The sequence below is a fragment of the Euleptes europaea genome, chromosome 13 (assembly GCF_029931775.1).
Source record: "Euleptes europaea isolate rEulEur1 chromosome 13, rEulEur1.hap1, whole genome shotgun sequence".
NCBI lineage: Eukaryota > Metazoa > Chordata > Lepidosauria > Squamata > Sphaerodactylidae > Euleptes > Euleptes europaea.
Genome location: NC_079324.1, coordinates 48,814,792 through 48,828,575, shown reverse-complemented (window position 1 = coordinate 48,828,575; position 13,784 = coordinate 48,814,792). Strand labels below are relative to the sequence as shown.

General features: G+C 45.8%; 1 protein-coding gene across 1 annotated transcript in view; it reads left to right on the top strand.

Moving 5' to 3' along the window:
• The window catches only part of MED13L (mediator complex subunit 13L), a 213,554-nt gene that overhangs the window by 87,904 nt on the left and 111,866 nt on the right, over window positions 1–13,784 (top strand). The window contains exon 3 of the mRNA XM_056859322.1: window positions 2,953–3,037. Coding sequence (XP_056715300.1) covers window positions 2,953–3,037 — 85 coding nt within the window. The remainder of the gene's footprint in view (window positions 1–2,952; window positions 3,038–13,784) is intronic.

Sequence of the window (13,784 nt, the reverse complement as noted above, 5' to 3'; positions counted from 1 at the left end):
GTAGTAAGTGGGGATAGCTTCTGGTGTGTGTTTAAAAGATGTATAGCAGTTTGTTTAAGCTTTTGCTGCATTGTGGTACATGACTAAGGATCCAGAAATGTTGCTTTGTTTTGATAGCCAGCCAGAATTTGTGGCTGCCTCAACTGGCACTCCCCTAACTTAGCGAAGGGGTAGAATCTTGGTTTTGATATTGTGCTTGGTTTTGATATTATACACTCTGAGTGCTTGTGAAAAAGCATTGGGGTTTCAGCTGTGCCTTCTTCCTTAGCTTGGAAGAAGGACTTAGCTCATCATACTTGGCAGAGTGAGTAGCGACACTTGGTGTGGGAAGCAAATTTGTAAATTCCAGTACATGAAAAGAAAAACATAATATCTCTGAGAACTTGATGTGGACTGGAAGTAATTCCTCTTCTAAACTGTATTGGATTGTCCTGAATGTTAATGCTGAAATTATAAACCACACTTTCCCTTTTCATCCTGCTGTTGGGTACTGAGTCAGCCATAGAAATCAAAGTCTTGAAGGAAGACCTTTGTGCAGTAATACTTGCAGCTCCTTGTAGAGACTGAGCATTGTAACTCTGTGCAGTATCCCACAGGATCTCAGACTGGTTTGGAACTGGGAGTTTTGAGAGAGGAGACTGAAAGGGTCAGTGGCAAATCTGGGTTTGTTTCTGCATAGTGTTTCATATATACAGCAGTAATGCTATATATTTATAAATACTAAGCATGAAGAAAAAATTCAATGTGGGATCCCTGTATATTAAGTTGTTGTTGCTGTTGATGATGGTGTGGAATTACTTTGTAAGTGGGTCCTGAAAACTGTAGTTAGTTCAGAAGTGGGACTTGCTTAGAACTGCTGCAGTGTATTGTTTTCCCACAGAAATTCTTGTGGTCGTTAAAATACACTATTGTAAATATCCATACATTTGCTCCTCATCTGTTTTGCATAATGCTAAAATAGAAAATGCACAAATCTGCAAGAAACCCTGGGCACTAGAGATGACAGGTAGAGAGAGCGGTGTAAGATATACTTTAATACCAATAAAAATAAATTATTTTTTATAGAAAAAGTAAGAATATTAATGGCAAAGGGAAGAACGTGGCCATAGTTCTAGAAGAGTATTGAAGGTTTTAAATACTGAACTATATTTTTAAATTCTGCTGCTGAAAACAGAAGTAGGTTAACAGGGTTTTTTTTCCCTGGAACGCTTGTGGCATTCTCCATTGTAGTGCAGATGCATAATAATTTGCAGGTTTTTCTCATCAGTAGGCTGTTTGAAGATTCTGTTTGCATGTACCTGTTTTCTTTGCTTAAAATACTTCTGAAATTTATACCAGCTGGAATTGCTTTTTTTGTTCTCACATGCAACTTTAATTATAATGTATTGTATTTATGTTGTATTTATGTTTCTCTCTCTCTCTCTCTCTCTCTCTCTCTCTCTCTCTCTCTCTCTCTCTCTCTAATGTAACTTGTATTGTTTGTTTCTGTTTTCCCATTGGGGTGTCCTTTTTGATGTTTCTGTCTTAGCTTGACTTCCTGCAGGTTGTAGTCGTACAGGCAGGCCAAAATATTTACACAGAAAGGTTCACACATTTGCTGTTATGCATAGGGAAGTAAAACTGATGGTGGCATTTTTAAAATCTGGTTGACATGCTGTATTTTATTTGCAAAAACCCGCTATTGGTTAGTGGGTCAAAAAACTGCACTTTAAAAATCAAAGTTTTTAAAAATCCTATGTATCTTTTGCTGTCTATTTAGTGAGATGCATCCATAGTCTCAGCTAGTCGCAGACCTAATAATCTCTGACTGATAGCAGCTTGCTGCCCAGTATGGACCAACAAAAGAAGCAGAAACTGAGAGAATGGAAGTGCTACTTCCTGAAAGTGTGGTTCTAATATGAAAAAAAAAGCAGTCTAGCCTTGCATTTCAGTATTCTTGACTGCTGATGAATGTCTGCTTGCTTTTGAAATGTTTATTTTTCATTTGTGGCCAAATATTTGGCTCGTTGATTTATGTGGAAAGTTCAGTTTCCTTCTTCACACTTTCCTTCCAAAACTCCCTTGCTTGTCTTTTTCCTTCTTGCCAATACCATGCAATCCTTAGGGAACCCTTTGTTCCTTTCTGCCCTCAGTGTCTTTTTCCTTCTGTCTGTAACCTCCTGCATCTTCCTTCCCTCAGATCTTTGTTTTAGAGCACTGAATGTACTTGTTTACCCTTCTTTCAGTCCTCTTTTCCTTTAACCATTCTGTCGTAGGCTCTAAAGCATCCTTGAATCCTTTCTAATTTCACATCACTTGCAGAATCTATGACATGTCAGCACACTGTTCCTACCAACTTTCCCTTAAGAATTTGTGTTTGTGAATAGTCTTTGACTTGACAATAGTTTAACTATTGACAATGGTAATGGGATGTACAGCTGTGTTTCCAACCACTTCGATCCAACCACATTGATTTCAAGAATTACTGTTTTTGGACAGTTTTCTATTTATTCAGTAGAATCTGCATTCTGATATTTATTTATTTATTTACCTTGAGGGTACCTTGAGCTTTCAATTATTCATCCCTCCACCCCACCCCTTTTTCTTGAATAATATACTGTATTTTTCACTCCATAACACACACTTTTTTCCTCCTCAAAAGTGAGGGGAAATGTCTGTGCATGTTATGGAGCGAATGTGCGCACAGAGCCGGCTGGGCGCGCTGGAACGACGCCAGCCGGCTTTCCCCGCCCGCCTCCCAGCTGGGAGGCGGGCGGGACGCACAGAGTCGGCTGGGCACTCTGGAACAGCGAGCTGGCTTTCCCTGCCCGCCTCCCAGCTGGGAGGCGGGCGGGGCACACAGAGCCAGCTCACGTCGTTCCAGCGCGCCCAGCCGGCTCTGTGTTATGGTCAGGTGAGTGCTATGGAGCGAAAAATATGGTACTAATGCTTTTTTGTTTTTAATGTTCACAGTGGTGGAAGAAGGACTCTGGGAGAATGGGCTTTCCTATGAGTGCAGAACCCTGCTGTTCAAGGCAATCCACAACCTGCTAGAAAGGTAAGGCAGCTCAGTGTATGCTTAATGATACATCATAGCAGCATGAAGTTCACACAGCCCAACCCTCCTCTCGCGACCATACACTGGTTTATGTGGAAATTTAGAGGCTGGTGGTAATGGCTTTCTGTCATTTATTCTTGGATATGGAGAAGATAAGGAAAACTTGGAGAGATTCTTGTTCTTACCTTCTCCAAACTTAAGATATTCTCCGAGCTCTCTTTATTTTGCTGAGAAGTAAAAAGGTAGGCAGGAAGTTTCGGACTTGGCATGAGGCGAAGAGGCAGTTGCTAGAGGGAGAATTTACTGGGTCCCTAAGTCTTTAACCCAATTATGCTCTTAGGAGAGCTTCAGCTTTTTTTTATTTAGTATTTCTGTTTATACAGTGTCTTCTCCTAAGTCTACAACTGACAATTGGTGAAGACACCATCAGAGGGGAGGGAGGGAGATGGGGGTAATCTTTAACATGGATGTTCTTGCCAGTGCAAAGATGCTGCGTCCGTTTAGGTCGCAGTGACACAATACATAAACTTGACCTTAGGCATGTATCCTTACTGTTCAAATGTCCAGACTGTTGGTCAATACTAGACAGTCCTGGATGCAAAACGGTACTGATTTCAAGAGCACCAGAAATTCCACTGTAACTCTAGAACTCAAGTTTGGCTCATACATACAGCAGAGCTAGCCACAGAAGAACAGTCAGGAATGGGACAAAGTTGAGTTTTGGAAAAACATTATCCAATTTTTGGCTACTTTGGTTGTGATAATTTCTTGGCTCATTTTTTTCTGTCTGGTTAATTTATGACTGTGGAAAGAGACTGAGGGAAAGAAGTGTATACTGCTAAATCAATAACTATATAAAAAACCGTTGGAAAACCCATTGCTGAGTGTTGTTGACTTGCTGTTTGTGGATTGACAGAATTGTCTGTTTGTTGTATGCCTTTTAAAGCCAGTTTTGTGTTTTAAGTTAAGCTGGCAAATAATTTGAAATGCCTTTATTTCATTTGGTGTTTAAGTTATTTAGCACTGTTTTGCAAATGATGCCACAAATCATTAGCCCACCAGCCCATGCATATAAATCTCTTGTGGACTAAAAGGGATGGGGGAGTAACTTCACTTGGAAGCAGTTCTTACTTTCTTTAGCTAGTCAGGTGAGCACTGTTTATGAGCATTGTTTAAGTAACGTTAAGTAACACTGTTTAACATTTCACGGAAGTATTATTATTAGCTGGCATGGTGTAGTGGTTAGTCTAAGATCTGGGAGGTCCACTCTGATATGGATCTTATTGGCTGACCTTGGCTCAACTGCACACTTTCAGCTAACCTACCTTACATAGTTGTTGTGAGGATAAAATGGAGGAGGGAAGAACAATGTAAGCTGCTTTGCATCCCCATTGGGAAGAAAGGCAGGGTATAAATGTTGTAAGTAAATAAATAAAAGACTTAGCTATTCTTTGAAGATCCAATGGTAGCTCTAAACATGACAGGCAAAATGATACAAAAGGTGCTGCGTCAACAGTTGTGGGATTCAGAGTTACAGTTCTTTACTCTCTATCAGGAAAGATTGGAAGAGTTCTCCCCCCCCCCCCAATATGCTACTTTCCCCCACTCACCCTCTCCAAAATGAATATGGGATAGAAGCCACAAAAAGCAGGAGTTCAAGTTTGGTTAAAATTTTTTTTTTGTAAACCTTAGTGCTTTAAGAGCTTCCTCTTGAGGTTTCAGTAAATGAACAAATAGTATTTGTGGCCTAGAAATCCAATAGAATTAAGGGCTTGGAATTCAAAATAAAGTATAAATCCTAAATGTTGTTTGCTTGGATCTGTGTTATCTGTGTGAGACTCCAGATTGATTTGCAACAGGGAACGTGAGCTTGGTAGCAGTAATGAAGCAGTATTAATTATACTTCCTTTGGCATTTGACTTTGATTTTACACTTTGACTGGTATTCTAAACAAGTTTCAGTACTTAGAAGGGATGAGTAAAATGTGCACTAATTATTGATTTTATTGCTTGTATTATTTATACGCCTCTATTCTAAACTAAACTTACTTAAGTTTACTTTAAAATATTAATATTTTTTTGTTCTCTAATCAGAGTGGTTAAGAGATCTGACAGTGTTGCATTTTTCTTTGATTTTGTCCCGTAATTGGACTAGTTGGTGATTTGGCTCTCTGACTGTTTATTTTCAGAAGAATAGAAGGCATGCTTTTCAATTTCAGCAATTTTCTATAATTAATTTCACTGTGTAGTGAATTTAATTTTACTTCTAGAGTAAAATTTAATTTTACTTCTAGAGTTTGGCATTTGCACTTGCTTAAGGGTCCAGGACATGATCTGTGGCTGATGGCAGAGTAATTTGATGGAATGTTGCTTTTGAATGACAACAGAAATTATTTGTATTTCTTAAAAGTAGTATCTTATACACGCCCTTGATGTCTGTCATTCTCAAGGTGCTTTGGTTAGCACAGGTGGAGGTTTAAGGCATTGCAGTGTGTTTTGTTTCATTCCTCTGGGAACCTTGACATTGCATTCTGACTCCCCATATTGATTGGCAGTTTGGATGCATGTTGCCATTCAGAATGTTTTAATTCCATCTAGAGAAGGACTTGACAGAATGATTTACATCACTGTTGATGGATGCCTGAATTCCGAGCATGTTTACTTGGAAATAAGGTGTCACTGATTTCAGAGGAAGTCGTTTCTAAGCAAACATGCTTCATGTTACAGTTATGTGTGTGTGTGTGTGTGTGTGTTAAATGCCATCAAGTTGCTTCCAATTTATAGCGACCCTCTGAATTACTGGCCTCCAAAATGTCCTATTGTTAACAGCCTTGCTTAGGTCTTGCAAACTGAGTGCTGTGGCTTCCTTTATTGAGACAATCCATCTCATAATGGGTCTTTCTCTTTTCCTGCTGCCTTCAACATTATTGTCTTATTCAAATAGTAATTTCACCTGCAGAATGGATTAATTCTGTCACTTCTGCCAGCAATGCTGATTCTATGACCGTAGGCAGTTCATGAGAGGGGGGGCATCTTGGCTGCCTTCTGGCCGTGGAGTAGGGGTAACTGGGTATGTGTGGGGGACGTAGTTGTGAATTTCCTGCATTGTACAGGGGGCTGGACTAGATGACCCTGGAGGACCCTTCCAACTCTATGATTCTATGAATTTATTTAATACATTTTATGTATTTGAGAGAGGTCTTCAAGATGGTTAACAAGTAATAAAAACAGTAAAGCAAAACTGACTTCTGGGCACTCTTAGGAGCCCTTCTAGAGTTAGGTGAACTTGGCTCAGCTAATGCTAATTTAGACCTGCATTTTGCAAGCTTTTCCTTGTGAGCATTCGGAAATTCAAAAGCAAGTTCTTGGGAGAACTTGCATTTGTGTGTGTGTAGAATGCCATTAAGTCACACTTATGGTGACCATGTAGGGTTTTCAAGGCAAGAGACAAATAGGTGGTTTGCCATCGCCTGCCTCTGTGTAGCGACCCTGGACTTCCCATCCAAGTACTAACCAGGGCCGATCCTGCTTAGTTTCCAAGATCACACGAGATTGGGCTAACCCAGGCCATCCAGGTTAGGGCAGGGCTTCCATAGAAGCAAATAATAAGCACCATTGCCCTCTACAACTTTCTCAGATTTACCATAGCACCCTTCATTATCCCTAACCATACCATGAATTTGCAGCGGTGGAGTCTTTCCTCCTGATCTTGTCACAGTTTAAGAGCCTAGAAAACTGCAGCAGCAGAGTCACAAGAATTAGAGAAACTGTCATTCTCGCTCTGATGGAGGGCATCTTCAGCTCGGGTTATTTACCTTGAGTTGCTAGGGAGGCAGGAATCAAAATTAAACTAGGCCTTCCTGTCTCCCGGGGAAAGTAGCCCCCTCCTTCCAGAAAACTCCAGTTTTGTTTCCTGCCTTGTTAGGGAAGCAGCGTTTTTTTCAGCCTCTGCTGCTATTTCTCAGAAAGGAAACTTATTTTATTAGATTGATTAGATTTTCGTATAGATTACTGTTAGAGTATTCGTCTTCCCTTCGTTCCCCTTGTCTGTCCTTGTCTTGTTGGCTCCCGCCGCCTCAGGCCTTTGCCAGACAGCGCTTGCGAATTTATTCCCGCCTAAAAAAGATGGCGGCCTCCGCCGGGGACGAGTATCTCTTGTCACTCGATTTGGACCCCGGACTCCTCACGGCTGCGGGTCAGAGCCTGCAAGACTCTTCTACCGGCCATTTGCCAGTTGATCCCGGCTCTCCCAAAAAGAATTTGAAGCGGAAACAGAAGAACGCAGACAAGGACAAGGGGGCGAAAAAGACGAGGAAAAGCTCCTCCTCAGGAGCACGGATGACTGGTGCTGCTTCTAGCCAGACTGGCGCGGCTTCTAGCCAGATGCCAAAATCCTCCGTCCCTACCTCCATTGCAGAGAGTTAAGATGGGCGCGGCCGCTAGCCGGTCGCCTGCTCCCAACTTTGCGGCTCCCTCAGGCGGCTTGTCCTCGGCAGCTGGGAGCGCACAGACCGCAGCTCCTTCAGCCCGCCCGCCCCAGGCAGCCGAGAAGGAGCAGATTGGCGCGGCTTCTAGCTGGACATCAGGGCAGAACGGTGCGGCTCCTAGCCATCCCACCTCAGTGCCCTCGGATCTCCCCTCCCTCGCGGGAGAGCAAGGTGCCCACCAGCCGTCTCAGTAGCGGCAGCAGGCGACGGCTTCGACGGCTCCCGACCTGCAGCTGGCTCACACAGTCGGTAATGTACAGACGCGTGCGTCGTCTACTGCCGAGGGGGGGGCTGGCCGCCTTACGCCTGGAGCTCACAGAGCTCTTAAGGAGTGTGTTCTTAGAGGGCTTACAAGCTGCACACGCCTCTTCCACACCATCATTGCATGGTCTGACCAATACCCAGGACCCTCTTGAGGGCTCTAGCCATCATATCTGGGGTTCTCCCTCAGGGGAGGGCAATCCCCCCCACAACAGGGGGCTCCCCTTAGACACTCAGAGGTCTGCTCATCTCCAGACTCCACAGACGACGAGGCAAGGGAGGTGGGCGAGTTCTCCTCTGAGGAGGACCTTCCCCCTGTAGAGGAGAAGCAACTAAGATTATTTTCACAAGAGGACTTTGCTCCTCTCCTCTCCAAGGCCCTAGCAGCCCTGGATCTCCATGACACGCAAGGCACACAGGCCCCAGACAATGTAAGGGGATCTAAGGAGTTTTTCCATCGACACCCCCCCCCTCCAGGGCTATCCCGGTCCCTGAATACTTTACATCGCTGATCATGTCAGAATGGGAAAAACCCCTTGCGGTCAGACAAATGCCAGCAGTATCCAAAATGTTCTATACTCTGACCAGTTCCTCAGCACAACTGCTTCAAATCCCGGTAGTGGAGGCCCCCGTTACCGCATTACATTCTTTCGACCTAGTGGCAAGGGATGGCATGTGTTCCATAAGGGACCCTCTGGATAGAAAAGCTGAGCTTGCGCTGAAAAGAGCGCATGAGGCTTCCGCTTTATCCATTAGTAATTCAATAATATCAGCCCTTATGTCCAGAGCTGCTATTCTATGGACACGCAAGCTACGCCAGCTTATTCCAGATGAAAACAAAAAAGCCTTAGAGGGCATATCGAGGGTCCTCAAAGCCGGCACATTTCTAGCCGACTCTACTCTGGATAATCTGTCCTTTTCAGCTAGAGCTATTGCCACCCAGACGGCTGCCAGAGGGGCACTATGGCTGCGACCCTGGCAGGCCGACCCCCACTCAAAGATGGAACTCATGGGGTTCCCTTACCAGTGTACCAAACTGTTTGGAGATCAGCTGGACACCATCCTTGTTGAGACTCGTGACAAGAAGAAGGCGCTCCCTAAGAGCTTCTGTAGGGACCAGAAGGGTCCCTCTTCCCACTCCTTTCGCTCTTCGCATTCCTTTCAAAGGTTCAGGGGCGACCAAAGGAGAGGCCACTGGAGCTCATCTAGAGGGTCCTTTCATTGGGGAGGCCTTTCCTCAAGACCTCCACGCTTCTCGCAGTCTAATACCGACAGTTCCGGTAATGGGGCCCTTCAGTCAAAGCAGTGATGCTGGGGCCTTCCCAGTGGGGGGGGGCATGTGCGCCTGAGCCACTTTGCAGCACAGTGGGAGGCCTCTCGCGCAGACCACTGGGTGGCACAGGTGATCAACAGCTATCTGATAGAATTCCCCCCCCCCAGACAAGATCATTTACCGACCACGCATCACCAGCGGGGAGAAAATCCTCCGCACGGAAACAGCCATACAACACCTGCTTGATATAACAGCAATCGAGCCTGTAGAGTCCGCAGAGCAATTCTCAGGGGTATACTCCGTGTTCTTCATGGTCCCCAAGAGAAATGGGGACTGGAGAGGAATCCTGGACCTAAAGTTTGTAAACAAATTCGTCATCTACAAACGGTTCAGGATGGAGACCTTAAAATCGATCTCCGAGTCCCTCAGACCATGGGCATTCCTGACTTCGGTGGACCTCACCAAAGCCTGTCTCCATCTCCCAAGCCTATCTCCATACACCCAAACCACAGGAGATTCCTGAGGTTTCAATTCCAGGACAAACACTATCAATTCAGGGCACTCCCCTTCGGCCTCACCTCGGCCCCCAGAGTCTTTACAAAGGTCTTAGTGACCCTGATGGCCGCCGCCCGGAAGCAGGGAGTCCAGATACACCCGTACCTGGACGATATCCTGATTTGCGCCCCATCTCGCGACCTCAGTCTATTGCATACCAACCTGGTCATTCACCTATTCCAGTCACATGGATTCTTGGTCAACTGGGACAAGAGTCAACTGGTCCCATCCCAGAGGCTAGTCCACCTGGGAGTGATTATCGATACACCAACCACTTCATTAATCCTCCCACAGGAGAAGGTGTCGCTCAACACAGACCTAACCAAGCGAACGTTAGTGTCTTCGACATCTCGCCTCATGACGTTAGCAAAGCTACAGGCCCACATGATTGCCTGCCTCCCGGCAGTCCCCTGGGCCCGCTTCCTCGCCAGGCCACTACAGTAGTTCCTACGGCCCTACCAACAGGACATAGACAAGAAAAGGAACAGACAGCTGTCCCTACCCACTCCGCTCCGCCTCGCATTAAAATGGTGGTCCAATCCACACAACTTATTAAAAGGCCTTGCATTCTGGCACGAACCCCCGATCCAACTGTACGCTGACGCCAGCCTGTCGGGCTGGGGAGCCACCCTTCACAATCACCCGGATCAGGGGACTTGGGACCCTCAGGAAAGAAGAAAAAGCATAAACTTTCTAGAGATCTTGACGATTCTAAAGGCTCTGCAGTACTTCGGGCCCCAACTGACGGGGAAACACCTGCTTATCCAGACAGACAATGTGGCAGCCAAAGCCCATGTCAACAAGCAGGTCGGATCCCGATCCTCGAGCCTCCATAACCAAAAATCGTCGAATGGGCGGAGAAGAATCTAGCTTCATTGGCGGCCGAACACATCCAAGGTGTCCTAAACGTCCAGGCGGACTGGCTGAGTCGTCAACATCTCGATGAGGCCGAGTGGTCCTTGAATCCAGAGGTCTTCAGCCAGATCTGCCTCAAATTCGGCACCCCCCTGGTGGACCTATTTGCGACCCATTCCAACATTCAGCTCCCGAGGTTTTTCTCGAGGTACTGCCAGCCCGCGGCAGAGGAAACAGATGCCCTTCTGGCACCATGGCCCCAGGGCCTCCTCTACGCATTCCCCCCTACCACTAATCCCATGGGTCCTCAGGTGCATCCACGGCCTCAGGTCCACAGTTCTCCTCCTGGCCCCAGACTGGCCGAGGCGACCGTGGTATCCATTCCTCCATGAAATGTCCATCAGTCCCCAGTGGGCCATACCACACAGGCACGATCTCCTCCTCCAGGGTCCCATTTGCCATCCAGACCCGGAGTGGTATCAACTGACCATATGGAAGTTGAGAGGCGACGGCTCTCCCTCAGAAGTTGTCGACACCATTCTAGCCTCCAGGAGGCCGGCTACCCATCGCATTTATGGGATCACCTGGAAAGTTTTTACTGTTTGGTGCAATCGCAACCTGGTAAACCCGCAGAAACCCAGGACAGTCCATATCCTCTCCTTTTTGCAGAAGGGGAGACAACTAGGGCTCAAAACCTCTACTATGAAGCGCCAATTAGCTGCCATCGCAACCTTAGTCCCTCAGGTCTCTGGATATCCTATCAGCAAACACCCACATATCAGGGCCTTCTTACGGGGAGTTAAATCCACCTCTCCTCCAGTTATTCATCGATTCCCCACCTGGAGCCTTTGCACTGTCCTGAAGGTGCTCATAAAGTCCCCTTTCGAACCACTCAGGACAGTCTACCTAAAGTGGCTCCGAATGAAAACGTTGTTCTTAATTGCCGTGACCTCGGCAAGAAGAGTCTCAGAGCTAGACTCCCTATCTGTCAGACCAGATCTATGTGTCTTCCGTAAGGAAAAAGTAGCATTGCGCACAGACCCCACCTTCATCCCGAAGGTTAATACTCGCTTCCATTGCAAACAGGAGGTGATACTTCCCACCTTCATACCCGATCTGTCTACTCAGACGGAAAAGGATTAGCACCCCTTAGATGTCAAATGAGCCTTAAGAATCTACATCAGGCGCACACAACATCTTAGGTCTTCGGACTCCTTATTTACCACCTTGACAGCCCCAAACAAGGGGAAAGCGATGTCCAGAGCTGCCATCAGTGGCACAATAAAAAGATGCATCACACATGCATACAAGGCAACAGGCCTACAGGTACCCCGAACATCACAGCCCACTCCACCAGGAGCGTGGCTGCCTCCACAGCCTTCAACCACAGGGCATCAGTGGAGCAGATTTGCAACGCGGCTACCTGGTCTTCAGTCTCCACGTTCACAAAACATTATAGGGTCGACCTAATGGCCGAGGGAGCTACTGGCTTCGGAAGAAGGGTTTTGCAGGCGGTGCAGGATACATAATTGCTCCCACCCTAGTCTAAAGTAGCTCTAATACGTCCCGAACTGAAGACGCCCTCCTTTATCAGAGCGAGAAAGAGCCTTGATTACTTACCGTGTGTGAGCTCTAGCCCTGTGGCAAACCCATAAACAGATTCCAGCAGACGGCAAGTCCACGAAAGCAGTTTTATTGATTAGACTCGACAGGTTACAGAAGCCATATTCAGAATGACACTAGTAAGGGGCTAAGGCAAGGCACATGGCATATATGGAAAAGCAAAAGGAGATAACCAGTAACCCAGGCAACCCCCCTCCCAGAGGCAGGAAGGAGTACTTGGCAATTCCCACACTAAAGGAATCTATGAAGGACTCTATGAAGTCTAAACACGGGGCATGGACTGGCCTTGGAGAGAACTGCAAAACAACACCTGGGAGCACAACCATGAATTGTCTTCACGGCCTGCTCCTGACACCGTGAAGGCTCCTTCTGCTCTGATGTAAGGAGGGCGTCTTCCCCTCCCGATGGTACCTGCAACAACAACAACAACAAAACCAACAGTTCGCCCAACTGACCTTCAGATCGCCTGCCAAAGCATTTTTGGTATTACTGGAATAGAGGTGTAAGGGAGTCTGTCCTTATCCCTCCATTGTTACGTGTTATATGGAACATTAGTTCCCAAGGTTTAGTTATTTCTCGGAAAGTTTCTTCCGACAGTTTTTTCCAACGTATACTTACACTTTTTTCAGGATAGTTTACAGCTCCGGATAATTTACAACAGTTGTTACTGGTTTCTTTCCAGGTTTTCCTGTCTGTCTCATATATAGCTCTATAACTACTGGAGTTTTCGGGAAGGAGGGGGCTACTTCCCCCGGGAAACAAAAAGGCCTAGTTTAATTTTGATTCCTGCCTTCCTAGCAACTCAAGGTAAATAACCCGAGCTGAAGACGCCCTCCTTACATCAGAGCAGAAGGAGCCTTCACGGTAAGTAATCAAGGCTCTTTCTCCAATGAAAGGACTTGGAGAACTACATTTCCTCTGAGGCTCCTTGTGGCTGGGATATTGCTACAATTCCCTGAGGGATGCAGCTGTTTTCTACCCCACAGCCATGTAAGTTACATTGGAGGGAAAAGTCAGTGGATGGAAGGGCTGACTTGTTGGCTCCCGTGTATGGCCAGCCTGAATTCAAAATGTGCAAAGGTAATTCACAAACATAATTCAAGCATTTTGAAGTCTAATATTTAATTTTGCAAAACTCTGAATATTTTTGGCGTAGTATTTCATTTTCTGGGACTGTGTTGTAGCTGACTATAGTGAGTACTATTTAGTTTATCTAGAAATGATATAGGTCTCCTCTTTAGAGATCTGCACCAGGCAGTTCACAAAATAAAAGCAATTAAACAATGAAACCATAAAACAATAACACCCATCAATAACAGGAGACATTGAGAAGGCAGTACGTGGTGCATAGATCTGTATCACTTGGTATACTTAGAACCAGACAAGAAGTGCTTTGAGGACCAGGACCGCATAGCACGAGGTGGGCAGATTTCTTGGCCTGAGGGCTGTATCGGGGTCTTTGTTTCCTTTTCAGGGTTGAACACCAGCTCTTCCTGTTTCTAGTGCTGATGTTGCAACAAAAGCAGCCACTTGACAGCAATAGCTGCAGGTAGCATTTTCTGTTAATTAAAGGGGGGGGGATTCCTGCCTGTCAAATTTTCTACTTTCTATGCCTTTGCACTATCAAAAACTGACCTGTCAGTGGGATTTTCTGATGACCAGGTTCTTTCTGTTGTGGTTGTGCTTGCTATCAG